The 18,733-nt window shown below is 33.6% G+C and overlaps 1 protein-coding gene across 4 annotated transcripts; it reads right to left on the bottom strand.

The window, feature by feature from the left end:
• Positions 1-640: 640 nt before the first annotated feature.
• LOC129322197 (protein MICRORCHIDIA 2-like) lies at positions 641-16,233 on the bottom strand. 4 transcript variants are annotated; one of them, XR_008596219.1, is made up of 18 exons: positions 15,658-16,233; positions 15,007-15,041; positions 13,140-13,218; positions 12,956-13,045; positions 12,382-12,457; positions 11,794-11,872; positions 11,586-11,714; positions 10,943-11,041; positions 6,276-6,383; positions 6,049-6,198; positions 5,162-5,254; positions 4,860-4,911; positions 4,661-4,772; positions 3,477-3,702; positions 1,440-1,507; positions 1,298-1,329; positions 1,196-1,238; positions 1,036-1,120 (listed from the first exon to the last, which is right to left on the bottom strand). XR_008596219.1 is itself a non-coding variant. In XM_054968340.1 (17 exons), the coding sequence occupies exons 1-17, from the start codon at positions 15,992-15,994 to the stop codon at positions 1,010-1,012; spliced, it is 1,887 nt and encodes a 628-aa protein (XP_054824315.1). In that variant the 5' UTR covers positions 15,995-16,233; the 3' UTR covers positions 641-1,009. The 4 variants fall into 4 exon arrangements, 2 of the variants coding, with proteins under 2 accessions (XP_054824315.1, XP_054824316.1); XM_054968340.1 differs by lacking the exon at positions 1,298-1,329 and having other exon boundaries at positions 641-1,120; XM_054968341.1 differs by lacking the exon at positions 1,298-1,329 and having other exon boundaries at positions 641-1,120; positions 11,794-11,869.
• Between the last annotated feature and the right edge of the window lie 2,500 nt (positions 16,234-18,733).

Here is an 18,733-nt window from a genome sequence, read left to right as displayed (position 1 = left end):
AGAGGTAGATATGAAAAAATAAGATTAATTTCAATACAAATGACTGCTTTATTGAGAGTAAAATTCAATTAAAAATATCTTATATTTTTAAATGGAGGACTATTAAATATGTAAGGTTAAGTATTTAATTCTTTCTCATATACTTTTATCTAATTAAATTAAGATAAAATGATAATAGATAAGAAAATTTACTTAAAAAATGACACAATATCAATTGGAAATAAAAAAAATTCTAGTGAGAAATCATGAGAGCTCAATTAAAATTACTATTATTATTCTCATAAAATTCTGAAGTGTCATTTTTTTAAAAAAAATTAATATTGACATTCCCTCACTTATTTGAGTGCACTCATTTCAGCTTTATTGTCGTGAGTTGTGACTTACATAATAAACCCATGTATTAAAAAAAAAATAATTCTCCAATTGAGCTTAATATCTAAAGCAAGATCTCAGATTGAGCATTGTGAGTAGAATAAATTATCCTAGGAGAACTTTTCCCCAATCAAGACCCAGTTCAACTCTTATTTTAGTTAGCTAATACTGACTTATAGCAAAAAGTTGGCCAAAAAAAAAATTGTTTTTATTGAAAATTTTTTGCAAGTATATGAGCCAACTAAGATGATCTCACAGAGGCAGTGGATTGATTTCACAATAATTATTACCACCTTAAATGTAACCTGACAAGCAAACGACAATAAAATTGTACTGGAAATTAAAGATAGAATTTCTTTTCCCAATAAATTGATGGAATTAATGACAGAGCAGCCCAACAGATGAAATTTACAGAAGTTCTTGCGTTCGCGAAGCTCAAAAAAATACTTAGCTGGACTAGCGGTAGTCTAGCTCAATAAAGGAATCCAAAGAAATTTGGATCACTGACTAGTCCCCTCGAACAAAAAGAGGTCATCAAAGAAACCTCAGAAGATCAAAGAAGCAACTTTCAGGCTTCAGCAAAGATTCATCACTAACTCATTCATCCGCCAAAGCCAATCGTTGCTAAAACAGTTTCTCAATTTTTTTTCAGTTCTATTTTCTTCTGCCTCCTCTTAGCCTCCAAGAGCGAAGAAAGTTGAGCACACTTCCCTTGAGCTTCCTCCAACTCCTTTTCCAAGTTCTCAACCTTTTTCATGTTAACAACAGAAGCATGAGTGAAACACAATGATTTATCCAAACTTTCTGATCAAATTACTCTTACCATCTGTTTCAGCTCAGTCTCCTTACGCATGTGTTCCTCACACCTGCAGACAAGGGTCCTGGTGAGTAACAGCAAAATATGCAAACAAGATCCTAGGTGTACCTCAATTCAGCGGTCACTGTGTCTTGGTATTCCTAGGAAAAGGGAAGGAGGGGGGGGGGCGCAAGGGTACCAAACAGATGGAAGTAGAAATTGTTACGACAGCACAAATATTGGCCTGCATACATTTTGATTAAACATTTACCTCCAGAAAAGTCTCAAGTTCTCATCACGGATCTGATCAACAGATTGGGACCCTGGAGCTCCTACTACCTGTTGGAGAAACCAAGAAAGAGAATACTAAGAAACAGCTTTTTGGTGGGTAATAGCATATATAAAATGAAAACACTTGCATTCCTTTGTTGGAGTGGCCGAAATTGTCAAATTAATTATCAACAGGGAAATTACTAGTTACCTTTTATAAGGCCTTAATAAAAGAACAACCCACCCGGGGTTACATAGAACAAAAGATGCTTGTAGACAAGCACAAAGTATTAATTACAGCCTGCATGCAAATGCACGACAACAACCTATAATATGGTTTTTACATGGTAATTCACATTCAGTTTATGCAGAAGCCATCATTTATAAGATTCTACACAAATATCACTGGGTTTGTACATATTGACTGACTGGTCTTAGCTACAAAGAGTCACATGCATCATTCTGCTCTATGCACAGGACGTCCATGTAAAAGAAGGATAGAAAATCACCAAGGAGACACTGCACGCTTTTCAAGCATAATTGACTCTTTCAAATATGTGTACAATCCCAGAACAAAAAAGATTACACAAATGCCCTGACAGTTACAGCTGAATCAAATTAATCAACTTACTATGGATAAAATCTTCACGCAAACTAACTCTTGGTTACGGAACAGAAATGGGTAAGGAGAAGTAGCAAATACAGGAGGAGAATAGACTGCGTGCATTGCTTTTTACAATGCAGGAAAGAAGAGAACTCCACTTTGCCTCACGTAACATACCAAAGAAATTTGCTGTTTCTGATCACTATTGTGCCTTCAAGAAGTGGCTGGTAAGCCAAACTTCTCCACGCCAAATAAAATGAAGAAAAAATGAGGGGCAAAAAAAAAAAATATTGTTTGGGCTAAAGAATATTTTTGCACCTCAATTATTCACTCAAGAGTACTTAGTATTTTAAACTTTCATTAGGTGCAATTTTTTCCTTCAACTTTTGAAAATTATGCATTTAATACCCTACCATTAAAAAATTTAACTTCAACTGCTAGTTGAATGAAAAAATTACAAAAAAAAACTACCAAAAAATCACAGAAAATGATCTATAAAATTGCAAATAAATACTTTATAAGAAAATTAATATCAATTAAGTTCCTAAAATAATAGTTGCTCAAAATCATATTTTGACCTTTCACATGGTTAAGAAATAACATTGGTATCTTATTATTTATATATAATTTAGGTGATTCAATTGATATTAATTTTTTTATAAGGAACTTATGTGTAATTTTATGGGTCATTTTCTCTACATTTTGAGGTCCTTTCCTATAATTTTAAAATCAACTAACGGTCAAAGTTGACTTTTTTAACAGTGCTCAATGCATCATTTTCAAAAATTAAAAGAGAAAATTGCACCACATGAAAGTTTGAGATACTATGTACTCCTAAGCGAATAGTTGAGAAGAAAAAATGTACGTTAACCCATATTGTTTAATAGTTTGCTCATTTGAATAATCTGAATTGCGTATTGTGAAAGGTCATGCAATTAAATTTTTATATGATCAATTACTTGGAATGAAAAAGCTACAGGGCCACTGTTTTATACAAAGCCATGCATCTATAGGAATAGGAGCAAATAAAAACAATTACAGAATGGTCCAATTAGTTGCCTGTTCCATTGAATACACGTATCAAAACCAAATGCGTTCTCCTGAAGCGCTCTGCCATCCAATGCAACCTTAAATTAGTTAGACTTTAATTTTATATATTTTACGCCTTTAAAGTTCCCTCCCTTCGACATTTCTTGATGTTATATATTCACGAGTTCTGATAACTGACCCAGACTACTTTGAAGTCTGAAGCATCATCAACGTCTCTTGTGGGTCTCACAGTAGTATGCATCTACTCGAGTCAAAGTTAGTTATAAGATTAAAAAAACATACATGAGATAATAGTTTAAGAACAATGTATTTGATTACGCATGAAGAAAAAGTAATTCGGCTGCACATCAAACAAAGATTTAGTATATTACTTCAGCTACTTACATGCTGCTCCTGCAAGTACTGCACATTTGCTGGAAGACCTGCAATTGACTGATCTAAACTAGAATCTTCTTGATGCTCTGCCATACCAATAGCTCGTTGAACAGCAAGCGACTCATCTTGAGATTTACTTAAATGTCCAGTTGAATGTTGGACTTCGCTTCCATGTGGCACATTACGTGACTTGAAATTTGGTGGTTGATAGCCAACCAAGTGACAATGACTTTTCCTGCCAAACAAATTTCACCAAAACAATGTCAACATCTTATAATATTGAAAAGATTGATATTCAGGATAAGACCATCCAATTAACAATGGAGCATTAATTGATGGCACTGACGTGTAGATAACTTTTATGCATTGCAAAGATTATACAGCATCATACTGCCAGAAACCAATGCTTCCACTAATATACATTAATTCTATAATTTTCATGCAGGTAAATTTTATGTCCATTTATGCTTGAAATTTGATAATATAGAAGAAATCCCGGCAGACCTAAGGTGTAGAGATATGGATCTAAAATGGTAAACATAATAACATCGTCTGCCAACTTGTTCCACTACATTCTTTTAATGATTTGAACACCTTTGATGGGGCTTTGCCATAGAGTTAAGTAGCTACCACCATTAAAGTCAATTAGAGTACAACTTCCAGGCTCCAGCTGCAATTTAAGGATCCGGAAAATTTTGTAAATTGAACTGAGAATAGCTCCAAGAACATCAATATATCAATATACACTAAAAAGTTGCAGTAGGCCAAACACTTCCGCTTCACTTGCGTATAGTTACCATTTGGGGTTTTGTGCCATTACTTCAATTTTCACCTTTTTCATAATTCAGATATATTTACTGAAAGTCAAATATCCCCGTGCAACATACAGGAGAAAAAATCTGCCTATGAGAAAATTAACACCAAAAGCATCCATTTAAATCAGTCTGATTAGAATAGGTGCAACAACCCAAAAAGTTAAGTAGCCAGTGCATGAATAGTTGTGAAGACACAAATGGTTGGAGAGTGGTAAAAATGAACTAAGAAACTGCTGGGGAAACAAAAAGGACAAGCAAGTTAAATGAGGCATTCCACAAAATATGAACACCAGGCCATGCTCCAGAGGGAAGGCAGTATGGTTACCAGGAAGAGAGAAAAATTATTCAACAAAAAATATAAATCATAGCACAACAAACCAGTATTCCATTGTCATTTGTTTCAGCCTGGATTCCAGCCTAATGAACAGCAATGATCTCTCAAAATCCTGCTTGTCATGGGCTGGTTCTACAAAATTCACTTCAAGAACTCCTACAATGCACCGACAAATCAATAAAAAACAATTTGGAATAGGAATTTGCCAAAGAAACATAACAGTTCAAAAGAATAGGAACATACCTACAACACCGTTCCCTTTAGATGAACCATCTCCTGTTACTTTCCAAAAAGGCTGTAATAACCAAAGTAGATTGAGATATTTTGACTAAAAAAATCAGAAGTTACATTTACTTCAAAATTTTTTAATTAATTCAATTGATTTGATGACTAAAATTGAATGAATGCGCCATGTCCAACACCACATTTCAATTTTCAAAATAATATGCATTGTGAGAGAAAGAAAAGATATGAAAAATGAAAAGACTTGTAATGGCAGTAGGAGTACCTAGTGAGATAAGGCAGTTTAAGCAACCAGAATATACCTTGATCAGGCGATTTTTATGGTACACATTAAATCCAGAAACATTAAGAGAGGGAGCTTCCTTTACAAAACCAATGGTTGTCATCACTGTAACCTAAAGCAGAGCAAAGTCATTATTTTAAAATCTCAACTGTTGTATCGTTGATGAGATAAAAAGTTAAATAACGGAACAACAAACTATATACTTAAATAAGTGCGAGAATACAATGATCAAAGGAGTATATGCATCTCATGGAATTTGGAAAGATCAGAAAGCTCCAGTAAAGTATCTAGAAAAATATATCTTTTGATTTTTATTTTTTTTTTAAAGACCTCCACATACACACATGATAACAACCCCTTAAGCAGCAAAGACTGGAAAAAAATTGGAAAGTCATGAATGCATGATGATGCTATTATTTTAATATAAAACGTAAACAATTTCACAGCACATAAAGTCCTATGCAACTGGTGACTGTATAATCTATTAGGTCATAATTTCCAAAGAAGCCTTTCAAGAAAAATTCGGTAAACAAATATCAATAAATCTGGGAATAAAATCAAAATAGTGCCCACCCCTCCTGCATAAATCGTTCGTTCCAATCTTTTTCATCACTTTTTCCATTTTTGAAAGGGGAAAAAAAGGGTGGATAAGTACATTTTACATTTGATTCCCTATTGTATAGTAGAAAATTGAGTAAACCACTTGACAAGAAATTGGAAACCCTGCAAAGAGCTGCTAATCAATTCTTCATTTCGCAAGTTTTACAACTCAAGCACAATCAGAATTTCATTTGTCTATGAATCCATTTTCCATCCATCAGAAATAAATAGCAATGTCCTGGGTAGTGCCATATAAATTGTTTTAAGTCAAAAGTTGTATTCAAGCCCCCGTATAATGAATCTTGCCTCCTTTGATGCCATGCCAAGCTGGGGCTTATATGTAACTACTTGTGAATGTTTCAGCTCCTCTACAATGTCAAACTGTTCCACGGGTTGTCCCCTTAATATGATTTTGAAGTTGGGAAATTTTCTGAGGTACAGCATTGAAGCATAAGCCTGCAGCAATAAAAGGGTCATTAAGACTAAAAATGATGGCACTCATAATAGTTGAGAGTGGAATTATAAATTAATACCCTTAATGAATAATGGAACAGATAAGAAATATGTGACTGAAGCTGAACAGCTTTTTTGTTCAACTTTTTCACATCCCCACGATTTACTTCATCTCTCAGCCTGATATCCTATGCAAAAGGACAGAGAAACATAACTGCTTCGAGAATCAGTCAATATATAAGTAGCTCCTTCAGCATACACATCCTGATATATATACAAAACTGATGCACTGGCACAATATCTTTGTCAATAGTAACTGAGCTATCAGCAAACTGAATGTGCTACAACTCTAAACAACTCATATGATATTAAAGGAAAAGATAATGGACTTAAAGCAATTGGGAGAATTTTTGCCCAGAAAAAAAAAAGCAATTGCGAGAATTTATTAAAGCAATCAATTACTGCAATTTGTAACTAGTTTCAACCAGTCTCAAAACAATACACCTGGATCAAATCCAGAAAACCTGGCCCAAAAATATCAAATCTAAGTAACATCATATGGGTTGCTAACACACAGCTGACGCATATTTCCTTCATAGCTACTTGTAGTTTTGTGATCACACCCAGAAAGAGGGCTTCAATTATTCTGCCTGGATCGTCTATTTTATTCATTGACACTTGAGTACATTAAATAGAAAAGCCTATCTAGGAGATATATCAACTAAACAAGGTAGCCTCGTACTAGAATCCAGGAACAACTTATTTAAATGATAAAACCACAATCCAAACAGATAAAAAAAAACAAATATCATATCTGCATACATACATGGTTAGCAATGTAACATCCTCCCTCTCCAGGAAGTCCCTTAGAATTATTTTTGTTCGTAAAGATAAGTTGAAGTCACGTTTAAGATAATTTAAGACAATTTGGACTTAAGGAAAAATCATAACGTCTTAAGTTTTAGGATTTAATTATTACTAGGAAGAAATTATCCTATGGTAATTTGAATTTACCATGTAATTATTTGAGTAAGGAGAATTTACTCAAAAGGAGATAAAGATTGAGGATTTAATTTCAAAACATATTTTGGAGGAAGGAGAAATTTATAAGGTTAAGTGAAATTATATAAATAGAATCTTAACTTTTTTATTTAAGAGATTAAACTTATTTAAATATTTTTTTAAATTATATTAAACCCAAATATAGTTAATATTTAATTTTTTTTTGTTAAAGAATCTCGATTAATAGTAAATAAATTATACTAGAGGATTTTGACCCAAAAAAAAAATAACTAGAAGATTTAAAGTGTCTGAAAAAAATGGAGAGAAAGTAAAAACTATATATATATATAAATGATTTGAAAATAAAATGGGGGAAAAGATAAGGGGGAAAAGGAGAAAAGGCAAACTAAAAAAAAACAGAGAAATAAAACAAAAAGCAAAACAAATAACATAATAACCAAAGGGGGGCACGTGGCCCACCATTGGATAGCGAAACAAGGTTATTACATACATTTCCTTGTTTCACTCAACAAGGAATGGAATGCCAATTCATTTTTGGTGGAAGAATCATTGTGAGAGAGAGAGGTCACAGGAGAGAATGAACAAAAGGTGAAGAAAGATCTTAGGGAAGCCATATCAAATATTTCAAGAGTGGATTGAGGCTTTCTAAGACCAGGTAAGTGTCTCAAAATTTTTGTTCTAACTAAGATCACTAAATTTATGTTGATTTAAAGTTGGAGAGAGATTTAAAGGACTAGGAAGAGATGGTAAATGGTGACTCTAGGATTGTTTTGGGATGATAGAAAATTCTAGATAACTCTGAGTAACTCTAAGAATTGTAGACATTATTTTATCACCATCTAGAGAAATTTATAAATTAAAAGTAACTTTAGGAAGTGAATTATAACTAATTGGTAATTATTTTAATTATTTGAGAATGAAAATTTAGCATATTAGATGCTGAGGACTTATGAAACATGCTCAAGAGAACTCTAGAGTTAAAAGTAATGATCACCATAACTTAAAATTATTTTGGAAATTCGTTGGGATAAATTGAGAAGCTCCAATGTCAGAAAAACCTTCAATAGAATTAATACGAATTTTCTAGAGTTGTTTTAGAGTTACAGATAACTCCTGCGACTACTTTAGGATAGCCTTAGAGTAAGAAATAAATTTTATTTTAATTTCCCAATTTTCTATTTGCAAAGGGGTTAGGAGTTCCCTAAAAACTCCTTAATTTTTGCTTTGATATTTGAGCTAGTTGGAGGGCCTCTTACAAAGAGACCTCAAGTTCTTTGAGTGAACTTGAGCCCAAGTAATGTCGTTTTAGTTTATCTTATAAGTTAATATGGGTAAATAACTACAGCTTTTTGTATACTAATATCGAACTAAACTTAAATAGCATGCCTATAATAATGTTTTGCAAAAAAATCGACCTAATAGTTAACAAAGTAAATTTTTGAGAATTTTTTTGTGAAAATATGGAAAATCGCCAAAAAGTTTTATAACTACTTGTTTGGAATTTTTAGAACCAGATAGGCTCACATTGATCGTAATTTGACTGGTTGGAGCTTGATTGAGTTATTTGAATTAATATAATATATGAAGTTATTAGTCTGTAGAATGATAAATGTTGTAAATTTTAAGACATACTTGTGAAAATTGTAATTTGATTTAGAGCATATAGGAACCATGTTGTTATGAGGTGGCTACAGGCTATAGATTTAAACTAAGGAAATAAAGTTGGATCGTGATCACACACTTGCCCCTATGTGGCGAACACTAGGTCTCTTTGATCTATACCTGAGCTACTCCAATTCCTTTGACTAGGATCGGGACGAGCTTAGTACCATTTGGGCCACCCTTATGGTTGAAAATGGGAGGTCAAGACTTGATGAGAAGCGATGGGACCTTTAGCCAGGCACCATCTCCTATTTCCTAGAATCTTAACTTGGGAAAATAAGGAGAAGATAAGGAATAAAGAAAGGATAAAAATATGAAACTATTATTAAAAGGAATTTTTGATATATTATCTAGCTTGATATGTGAATCAATATAATCATAATTGTCATTTGAATGCTAAGTCTTGTTATGACATTTCCCTGAATTGTATGGTTTAAATTTTTAGTATGCTTGTACCTTTTTAATTCAATTATGAAGATGTGTTTATTCCTTTTCAAGCATGTTAGCTTCCCCAAATTATGATTTAAACTTTTCTAACATGCTTATTTGAAATATAATGTTATATATACATGTATATGTTTGGATATATGCCTGCTCCTTTCTCAAACATGTTAGCTCATGTTGTTATAATAACCCTTTAAAACATTTAGAGATTGATTGTATTATGTTGTGGATTGCTAATCGTCAAAACCCACTAGACCAAGTTATTCACCAACCTATTGTACATCGTGACCTTCCAAGAGGTTACTGAGACATTGCCTCCCCCTTGTTTTAAATGTTACAGGAATAGCTAGTGAAGCTCCAGCAAGAGAAAAGGCACAAGGATTACCAGCTCCTCGAGGAGTATGGTTCAAAGACCGACCCTGCTGCCACCTCATAGGAATAGCTGCATTTATTTTATTTTTTTTTGTTCATTTGAGATCTTTGTGTGTGTTTTGATTCGGGATAGATATCCTTTTATTCTTTGAGCCTTGGGTTGAGGGGAATTGACTGGACATCATGGGTTGTATTATTTTGTTTTCATTTATTTATTCATTATTAATTATTGTTATTTTCATGATATGAACGTGTGCCAGACTGTATGTTGTGAAATCTACATGTGTGCATGTGCTTGATATATGTATACCTTGGATAAAGAAACGTTTAGCCTTTACTATGATAGCTTTGAATGCTGCTTGAAAACATTTTTCCACTATAGTAGGGGCTCATGCTACTTAATTAAGCTTGCTTTCAATATCATGGTATAATTAAAACTAATCCTTTATCTACCATGATAGATTAGGATGTCCCATTCCTACCATGGTGGGTAAAGTCCTTTTCCACCATAATAGGGGACAATTAGGTGGATAAGGTTGTTTCAAGCAACATTGCCAATACAGAAGCTTTCATGCATTCATTGGATTATTAAATTATAGAAAATATATTAATTTGCAAGATACAATATTGACTTCCTTAAACCAGTTGATATCAATATTTGGGCATTTTTATTTTTATTTTAAAACAAGACCTCTTAGCATGATTTAGGATATTGAGTATTTTTCATCTATCTGTCAATTAAGATTCAAATAACTCCACAAAATAAATAGAGTAGTATCCAAATATAAAATGTACAAACATGATTATACCAAACAATATCACAACAGGGTGTAATCAAGAATATAAACAAACAGTTTAAGTTGTGTTTCCTACATCTCAGAAATATAGTTTGAAGAACAGCCAGACAAAGACCCATGTCAGCCCATATAGATAACCAGGAGTTTAACGTGAATGAGCTTAAGTTTTTGGCGTGTATGATTATGATAATTTCTACAAGTATGACTAAGGTTTCTGGCCAACATTCATTTAAAAAAAAAATCTGAAGAATTTTTTCAATATGCAATTCAAAACTAAAATGTATAATAAGGAATAGAAGTATTTCAAAGGCTTGACCACAGAAAAACCTTTTCACCCATGTTTCCCATTAATACAATATATCTGGAATTTTTATCACATGCAGAAATAATTTATGAAAATCCATTTCCAAAATAATCCCTACAACGAACAGCATATAAATGCAACATACCTCAGCATCATCATCAAAACTCAATTCATATACGCCTTCATCATTCAACCATAGATTGTATATTACAACTTTCGTTCCATGGGAACCAATATCATCAAACTGAAACATGTAAACAAGCTGATTAGTAAATGGAATCCACATCCCACTAACTTCTAGAAATTGAGAACAAGTGCCATCAATGGCTCCACCAAACCTCTTATTGCAAACATAAAATGGGGGTTTGCATGCTAGTATTTTGGGAGTGGTGCAACAGATTTTGGCTGTATATGATCATGAGAATTCATGCCAGCATAATAAAAAAGGCTATGAGATGCAGATAGGTCCAGGAAAGTAAGGTTCTTGCTGCCATAAAAGGCAAGCATGTAGTTAATTCTTGATTCTTGAAATCAACAAGCCTTGTGAGATGTGCATAAGCATGATTTTCATTACATTTAAACAGGGCATAAACCTCACAGCTACATGGTGAACAAGTGCACGTATCAGACAATTTATAATCTATTCAATAAAATATGACACATGGTGCTTCTCTAGCTAAAAGCTCACTGAAGACAAAGATCTGTTACTTGGAATTTTATTAATTATAATGCCTGCCATAAGCACCAAATAGTAAGCATCAATGGATATACAGTAGAATGAAATGAACCTGAAGCATTAGTTCCTCCTTTGAAGCAAATGGAGACCAATCAAGGATTGTTTTCAAATTGGCTGACCAATCTTCCTCTGAGCTATAAATAACTGGCTCTGCCCAGTGGCCAGATATGTCGAAATCTATCTACAAAGGAAATAAGGGTGAATATATACAAATATGGAAGTACAAAAGTTCACTTATATCTTTGAAAAGCAAATATTACCAGTGGAACAATAACGTGATCTTGCCCTGTTCTTCGCAGAAAGGTATAGGACAGTAGACCCACACTTTGTGTCTTCCTACTGAGAGAAAAAGCGTAAGATAATGAAGACATAATCTTATCAGTAAATTAAACTTAAAAACTGAATATTTTATTGGAGAGGATACAAAGCACCATAAAAGCACAGCAGCACTCAAAAAAGACATATAAACTGCAAAAACACATGCACAATGGTGAAACTTGCTCTGCTTTTATTTGTTTGCATGTGCATAAGCTGAAATCACCTCAGTAAGAGATGTATTTGCAGATGAAGCAGTGGCAAACTAGAAAGAAGATGAAGAAGAAGAGGAGTATCTATCATTTGAGAGGCTAGTCTCTCCACAAACCATTGAAACCTTCTCTCCCTTCCACTTATAATCCACACCTCTCGTAATCCTAACTGTTCTCTTGCATTCTCTCTCTTAACAAATAACATTCAAGGCATGAAACATAGAATAACAATAAAAGAGAGAGAAAATTTTTCAGAATGACTTCAAGAGATATATATTTGTTTTAAAAACATGAGGTGATTCAAAAGATATTGAGATATACCTTGATCGCATAGCACGACTAAAAACAATGACATCTGCACCTAGTCTCATAGTACTAGTCTTGAATCCATTGCCATCTAGAACCGCACAAGTGTTATTTTATTTAGAAAGATGCATTTCAGAAACCATCACATCTAATAACATTCACGACAATAACAAGAGGAAATTCTTGAAAAATTGACAGCTTAAAATAAAGGGGAAGGGGGTTCATTGGGAATAGACAATAAAATAAATGCATTAGGAAAATAACTTTGTACTGCAAAACATTACAATATAAATACATGTTTCTTATTAAATCATATGTGGTCAATGAGAAAAGCATATTAAAGTTAGTAACACTGTCCAATAGTTGTCTTGGACTTTCTTCCATGAATAAAAACATTCACAACAATAACAAGAGGAAATTCTTGAAAATTTGACAGCTTAAAATAAAGGGGGAGGGGGTTCATTGGGAATATACAATAAAATAAATGCATTAGGAAATTAACATCGTACTGCAAAACATTACAAGATAAATACATGTTTCTTATTAAATCATGTGTAGTCAATGAGAAAAGAATATTGAAGTTAGTCACATTGTCCAATAGTTGTCTTGGACTTCTTCGATGAATAACCCAAGCTCATGCATTTTCGTAATGATTCAGGATCCATCCCGCCACCATCATCTGCATGGGAAACAATCCCCCAGTATGTCTTCATTGCCACGTAAAACCAACAAACATCATAACAGATTAAACTATAAATGTTTAGATAGCATACCCAGGACAAGCAATGCTGGTGAATTATCCTTCATGATATCAAGCTTATCAATCTTTACAAAGGTTGCACCATTTTGAATCTGAATGTACACATAAAAGCAGTCACTAGTCATACTTTATCACAGCACAGTATATTGGCAGACCATCATTGACGGAGAGTTATAAGTAACGCAGGCAAGCAAGAAAATTTCCAGTCTTACAACCAAGAAACTTCCCTCAAAATCAGCTTATATCTCTCCCTAAAACCCATTTTAGACACCTAAAAGGAAGCAACAACTCTGAGAAGGCTGTGACCAACAGGCCAAGGGAATATTCCCAGGTTTCCAAAAAGGCAAAAGAGAAGGGAGACAAGAAGGGGGATTTGTGCTGCCAAACCAGCAGGGCAGTGTGATAGGAGCAGTTGGAGCGGACTTGCTCAGATCTCAACTCCAGTGGAAATGGGAGATCACTTTTTGGAAGTTATTGATGTGGAGAGGACAGGCCTCTAGAAAGCCAGCTTGCTGTTCTTACTTTTTTTATATGTTCTTGTTTAATTTCCTCAAAGGATCCTTCTTTACAGAGTTCTGGTGTAGTGCAAGAATGTATATCACAGGGAACTAACAGCAAATAGCATACAAAATTTCAGTTAAATGCCATGAAATGGGGAGAACAAATACTTCCATCTCCCAGGGTGTAGCAGCAATAAGTCAACACCACAAAAATATAGTTTAGTTATCAAAAAGGAATACCCCGTATTTCACTTGTCTGTTCTCACCTCTGGTTTCCCGCATACTATACTTCAGAAATTTACTCAGTTTCACAGTCTCCTTCAATTGATATTAGAGTTATGGTAAGTAAAGAAGCCTGTGGGCCACGTTTGCCCCATGAGGCTGACTCAAGTGATAAAAATGGGGTGAAGTATGAGGTAGCCACTAAGGTTCAAACCCTCTTAATATAACCGAAAGACCAAAAAAGGTCCAATGTTTAAATGCAACATCAGATAAACATGCAAGAATGTGAAGGATAGATATCAAGAAAAAACAAATCCAATGGAAGGATTCAGAATATTCAATACCTGATGACAGATATTTGATAGTCCATGTTGTAGATAAGCCTCAATCAAAATCCCACATAACGATAATTAAAAAAAAATGAAAGGCATGTAAACTTGTGGTAATTCTACCCAAGTAACTTAAACTATTTTAGTGAAATGGACAAGCTCAATTACAAACCCATAAAAAAATTAACATGGTATTAGAGCAAGGAACGAAAAAAGGCCTAACTGCCACAAAATCTAGAAATAAAAAAAAAATGTTGGACTTGAGATTTATGAGGTTCAGGAGGATGAGCCCAAGCAATGAGAAAAATAAATAAATATAGGTGGTGACCTAAAGCCTCAGACTCAGAGAACAGAAGTCCCTAAATAGAATTGAACCCCAATGATAATCGAAATCAGGAAAGTGGGGAAAAGAGACATGTCAAGTTGCATTTGAGGGGAGTGTTGGAGATAAGCCTTGATAAAAGTATCCAATATAAAAATGACTAGAAAATGAAGGACATATAAGCTTGTTGTAATCTTAACAAAGTAAATTAAGCTATTTTTGGAGAAATGAACAAGCCCAATTATAAATCCCATAAAAAAGTTAACAATCTATTGAGTAGCCATGAAGATAGCAAGTTTTAGGTGCTAGCACAGCCGCTGTATCTTTTATTTTTGGCTTGGTCATGTTGCACTGAGTAAAGATATCAATGCAAAAAAATGAAGTTCAGTTCAGGGAAGGCACCTAGGCAACAACCATGAATGAAGTTACATTTTTTTCATTGTGAATTTGTGATAAAGTAGTATTATCTGCTCAGGAAAGAATAAATGACTTTGACTTAAACCATACCTCATCAACAGCATTATCCATGAGCTCAGCAATTGCTGCCAAGAAAGAAAAGCACATATCAAAACAATCAGAAAAATGTAACCTTTTCAAGGACTGTCATAGGCAAAGAAGCATCCACATTCATACAAAATTTAAAGAACGCGGTCAAGTTCTCCAGATACTCTTCTTCCTCCTATCTGACAACAAGAACTTTAAAGCATATTAAGTGCTATGCTTAAAGAAATGCCACCTAGAAGCAACAAACGCAACCAGTAAATTATAACTAAATATAAGCAATTAGTCAGCCCAGTCGACAGTAGACGCACCGAGATTCTGAAAATGTTCACTAAATACTATATATTGTAACTAAGCATTTCTTCAAAGTAAAATTGACCATTCAACTTGAAGGTGGTTCGTGGAATCACCACGTCGCACCAAAAAAAAAAAAAAAAAAACAACCGTAGATATATGGGCAGCAAACATAAAAGTACCTAACCCACAATTTGTCCATCTAAAATTTTGTTGTGTCAAGCTAATTCGCGGATTAGTATTACTTGAAGGAGATGGTTTTCGAAAACAGAAACTTTGTAAGGATTTCTCGGTTATTCAACCGAAATAAGGCACATGACAAGCCAAAAATATACAAATACGGTTCAGGTAGCTAGATCATACCCCCAAAAGCCCACTTGTGAGAGGTTGCGTTAGAATGAAGAAACTTGGGATGGACACGAGCGTGCTCCAAGTAACCTTGAACAGGAGGTGGCTTCACAATTGGACCAACAACGTAGTCCCCAGCTTTCCAGAAGCTACGGGGCACGACATTGCCAGGCACCAAGGATACTGTGTTTGATTCAAGGTTGTTCTGTTGCTGAAACAGTGACAGTGGCCCCGCCTCTGACGGAGTTTTGTTGAAAGCCGCATTACTTGTTCCAGGCACCGCGCCATTCTCGTCGTCGCTGCTGTCAATAATAACGACTTGGGAATCGTTTTTCTCTATCTTAGGCGGCATGGAAGCAGTGATGCCGAGAACTCCGCCACTCAAGTCCTATCTTGCTCGATGACTAGGGTTTACAGTTTTTTGAAACTTCGTTGAAAATTTCGTGAAATTAGTTCGTCATCGTAATCAGAGTCACAAAATGCCGCAGCAGCGCCACTGACGGTTGGAACCAGCGAATAAATATCGGCGGGCCGAGCGAGCTGGAGGCAAGCGGGAAAGCAAACGGGAAACTGATCATTTGTTTCGTTAGAGAAAATGGAAGTGAAAAGTGAAATATAAAAAGGAATTAGAGCATGGCCGGATTGGTTTAATACAACAGAAGTTAGAAATCAACCGAGGCTCATAAATTAAAATTAAAAAAATTATAATTATAATATCATTTAGTTTGGATTTAAAAAAAATTAATTGAACAAATTAAAATTTACTTAAATGATTATATTCAAAAGTAAGTTGAGATGTATAATAATAAAAATAGATATAAGTTTTATTATATATATTTTTTTGATTAATTTGATATTTTTAGGAAAAAATATTAAACTTAAAATTATATTTTTAAAAAAAGTATATTACAAATATAAAATGCATTAATGAGTCAAAAATCTTAATTTTTTAAAAAAGGTGGAATTAAATAATAAAATTTAAAATATTCAAAAAAAACTAAAATAAATTTATAAATTATAAAATATTCAATTCATATTATCTGCAATTTGGTCTTAATTTGCAAACTTACAATCTAACCTTATTATATTTTCTCCCTCTATTTAATTTTTACATATAAGGTTATATTAAATGGAGTGTATTTTAATTAAATAATCAAACAAGATTTTAATTTTTTGTCTTCCTTTACTTTATCTTAAGTCATAAATAATAATTAAATATAACATAATAAATAAAACACACACGATCATCTTGTTCTTCCTCATATGCGTGCGCCACACATACACACTCAAAAATAAGCACATGGAGCACTTTCTTCTTCCTCCTCTTCTCTACAAAGCAGTGTCATCTCTCTTATACACTCTTTCCCTCCATCTTCTTTTTCTTCTCCCCACCACCAGCATCATCTCCCTCTCCCACCACCAGCACATTTGCCGTCTCCCTCTTTACCTCAACAAATGAAGGAAAGTAATAAAAAAGAGCATACGCGATGACTGATAGCAAGCAACATAGTCAATGAAAAAAAAGGGACTAGAGTGGATAGAATTAAGTTTGGTAAAATTCCAAATATTAGATGCACAAAATTACACTATGCTCTATGTGCTGAAATTATTAAAGCAATTAACTCAGCAATTTTATCAATATCCATTAAAAATGTGAGCTTGATAATACAGGAGATGTTAGTTAGAATGGTAATAGGATGGCCTTGTGGAAGTTGTTGAGAAAGTGACAACTAGCAATAATTACTTATATTTGGAATTTAAGAGGACATATGATAGAAAAGGGTTTATTCACTTGAAGAGCATGCTCATGTCAAGGGAGTATGATAAAATGTTTAAGTCATTATTTATACTTTTCACTTTTGGGACGTTATTGTAATGTCTTCATAGCAAGCTAAAACAACCTCATAAAATAATCACCATTAACAATTTAAATCTATGATAATTAAGGGATTACCCTTTATGGAGATTGCCAAGTTTAAATTTCAAATAAAGAGATCCTAAATTTTTATAATTCAAATGAGTTTAAACCATTCATAAATTTTTAAATCAGAGTAAAAACAAGTTATAAAAGTATGGGATGCCTCATAAGAGTGAAAGAAATTGAAAATAGTTGAAAAACAATATGTTTGCTGCAAAACAAGACAATGCATCACAGCTTGTGTACTCTACATCGTGGCATGTTGCTCACTGTGCCACACATCGTAACATGTTGTAAGTTTTTGACAACAGATTCTGCTATCATTTGATAGTAGAATTGGGCAACTTTTAGTGTGCCCCAAATTTTTGTTAGACATTCAAATGACATGATTTAAATGTCTACAAAAGGCTCTTTTCATAAACTAGCTAATGACATAGGTTTTACTTCCAAAACAACTCACACCAAGGAGTTGGACACACAAACCGATTTTTACCACTTTTCTCAACTTTTCACATCAAAAAGTGTCAAAAACTTAAAACAAATGCCAATTGCCATTCCAAACACCCAAATCATATTCAAAGGACTCAGGACAACATGTCACATGCACATAATTACTAGTATAACACAAAATCACTCATCAACCCCTTTAATACTAAAAACAGAAAGGAAGGTGAATCCATTTCATTGTATCAAAAGTCAATCATCTCGTCTTTAAAATATTATTTATACACCTGCACTAGTATTTTGACCCTATAAACATTTATAATTATTCATAGTCACCCTCAGGGCCCAAAATATGTTCTAGACAACAACAACTTAATAGTGCAAGTGTAAACTAAAAATGCATCCTATAATTGGCAATGAAATTCTATTATACAAAATAACAATGCGTAAAGGCATACATTAGGAATGTATGGATTCTTAAACCTCAGGAACTTTATCACTCTTAGCACCAGAACTATAGCTTATAAAATGTTAAATGGAAGGAATGAGTCTAGTCACTCAGTAATCAAGGTAAAACCTACCCTATACAGTTATATATCAATTGAAATAAACACAAGAGCATGAGAAGTAGCTTTTCTTGAAAAACATGCATTAACACATTGTTTTGCTTATTTCACAGCTCATCACTACTCAATTAATCTACTTCCTTTTTAATCACATGGTACATAG

Source organism: Prosopis cineraria, unplaced genomic scaffold (genome assembly GCF_029017545.1).
Source record: "Prosopis cineraria cultivar Desert tree isolate PC_DT_omini unplaced genomic scaffold, ASM2901754v1 PC10, whole genome shotgun sequence".
Lineage (NCBI taxonomy): Eukaryota > Viridiplantae > Streptophyta > Magnoliopsida > Fabales > Fabaceae > Prosopis > Prosopis cineraria.
The sequence above is the reverse complement of the archived record's forward strand: the minus strand, read 5'-3'. Positions and strand labels throughout refer to the sequence as shown.

What these genes read in the sequence shown, in the direction of transcription:
- LOC129322197 (XM_054968340.1), bottom strand. Translation starts at nt 15,994, where the DNA reads ATGCCGCCTAAGATAGAGAAAAACGATTCCCAAGTCGTTATTATTGAC. An exon ending in AGTCGTGCTATGCGATCAAG is followed by an intron (nt 11,873 to 12,381) that starts GTATATCTCAAT and finishes TTTTTCTCTCAG; the next exon opens with TAGGAAGACACAAAGTGTGG. An exon ending in TGTTCCATTATTCATTAAGG is followed by an intron (nt 6,199 to 6,275) that starts GTATTAATTTAT and finishes TTATTGCTGCAG; the next exon opens with GCTTATGCTTCAATGCTGTA.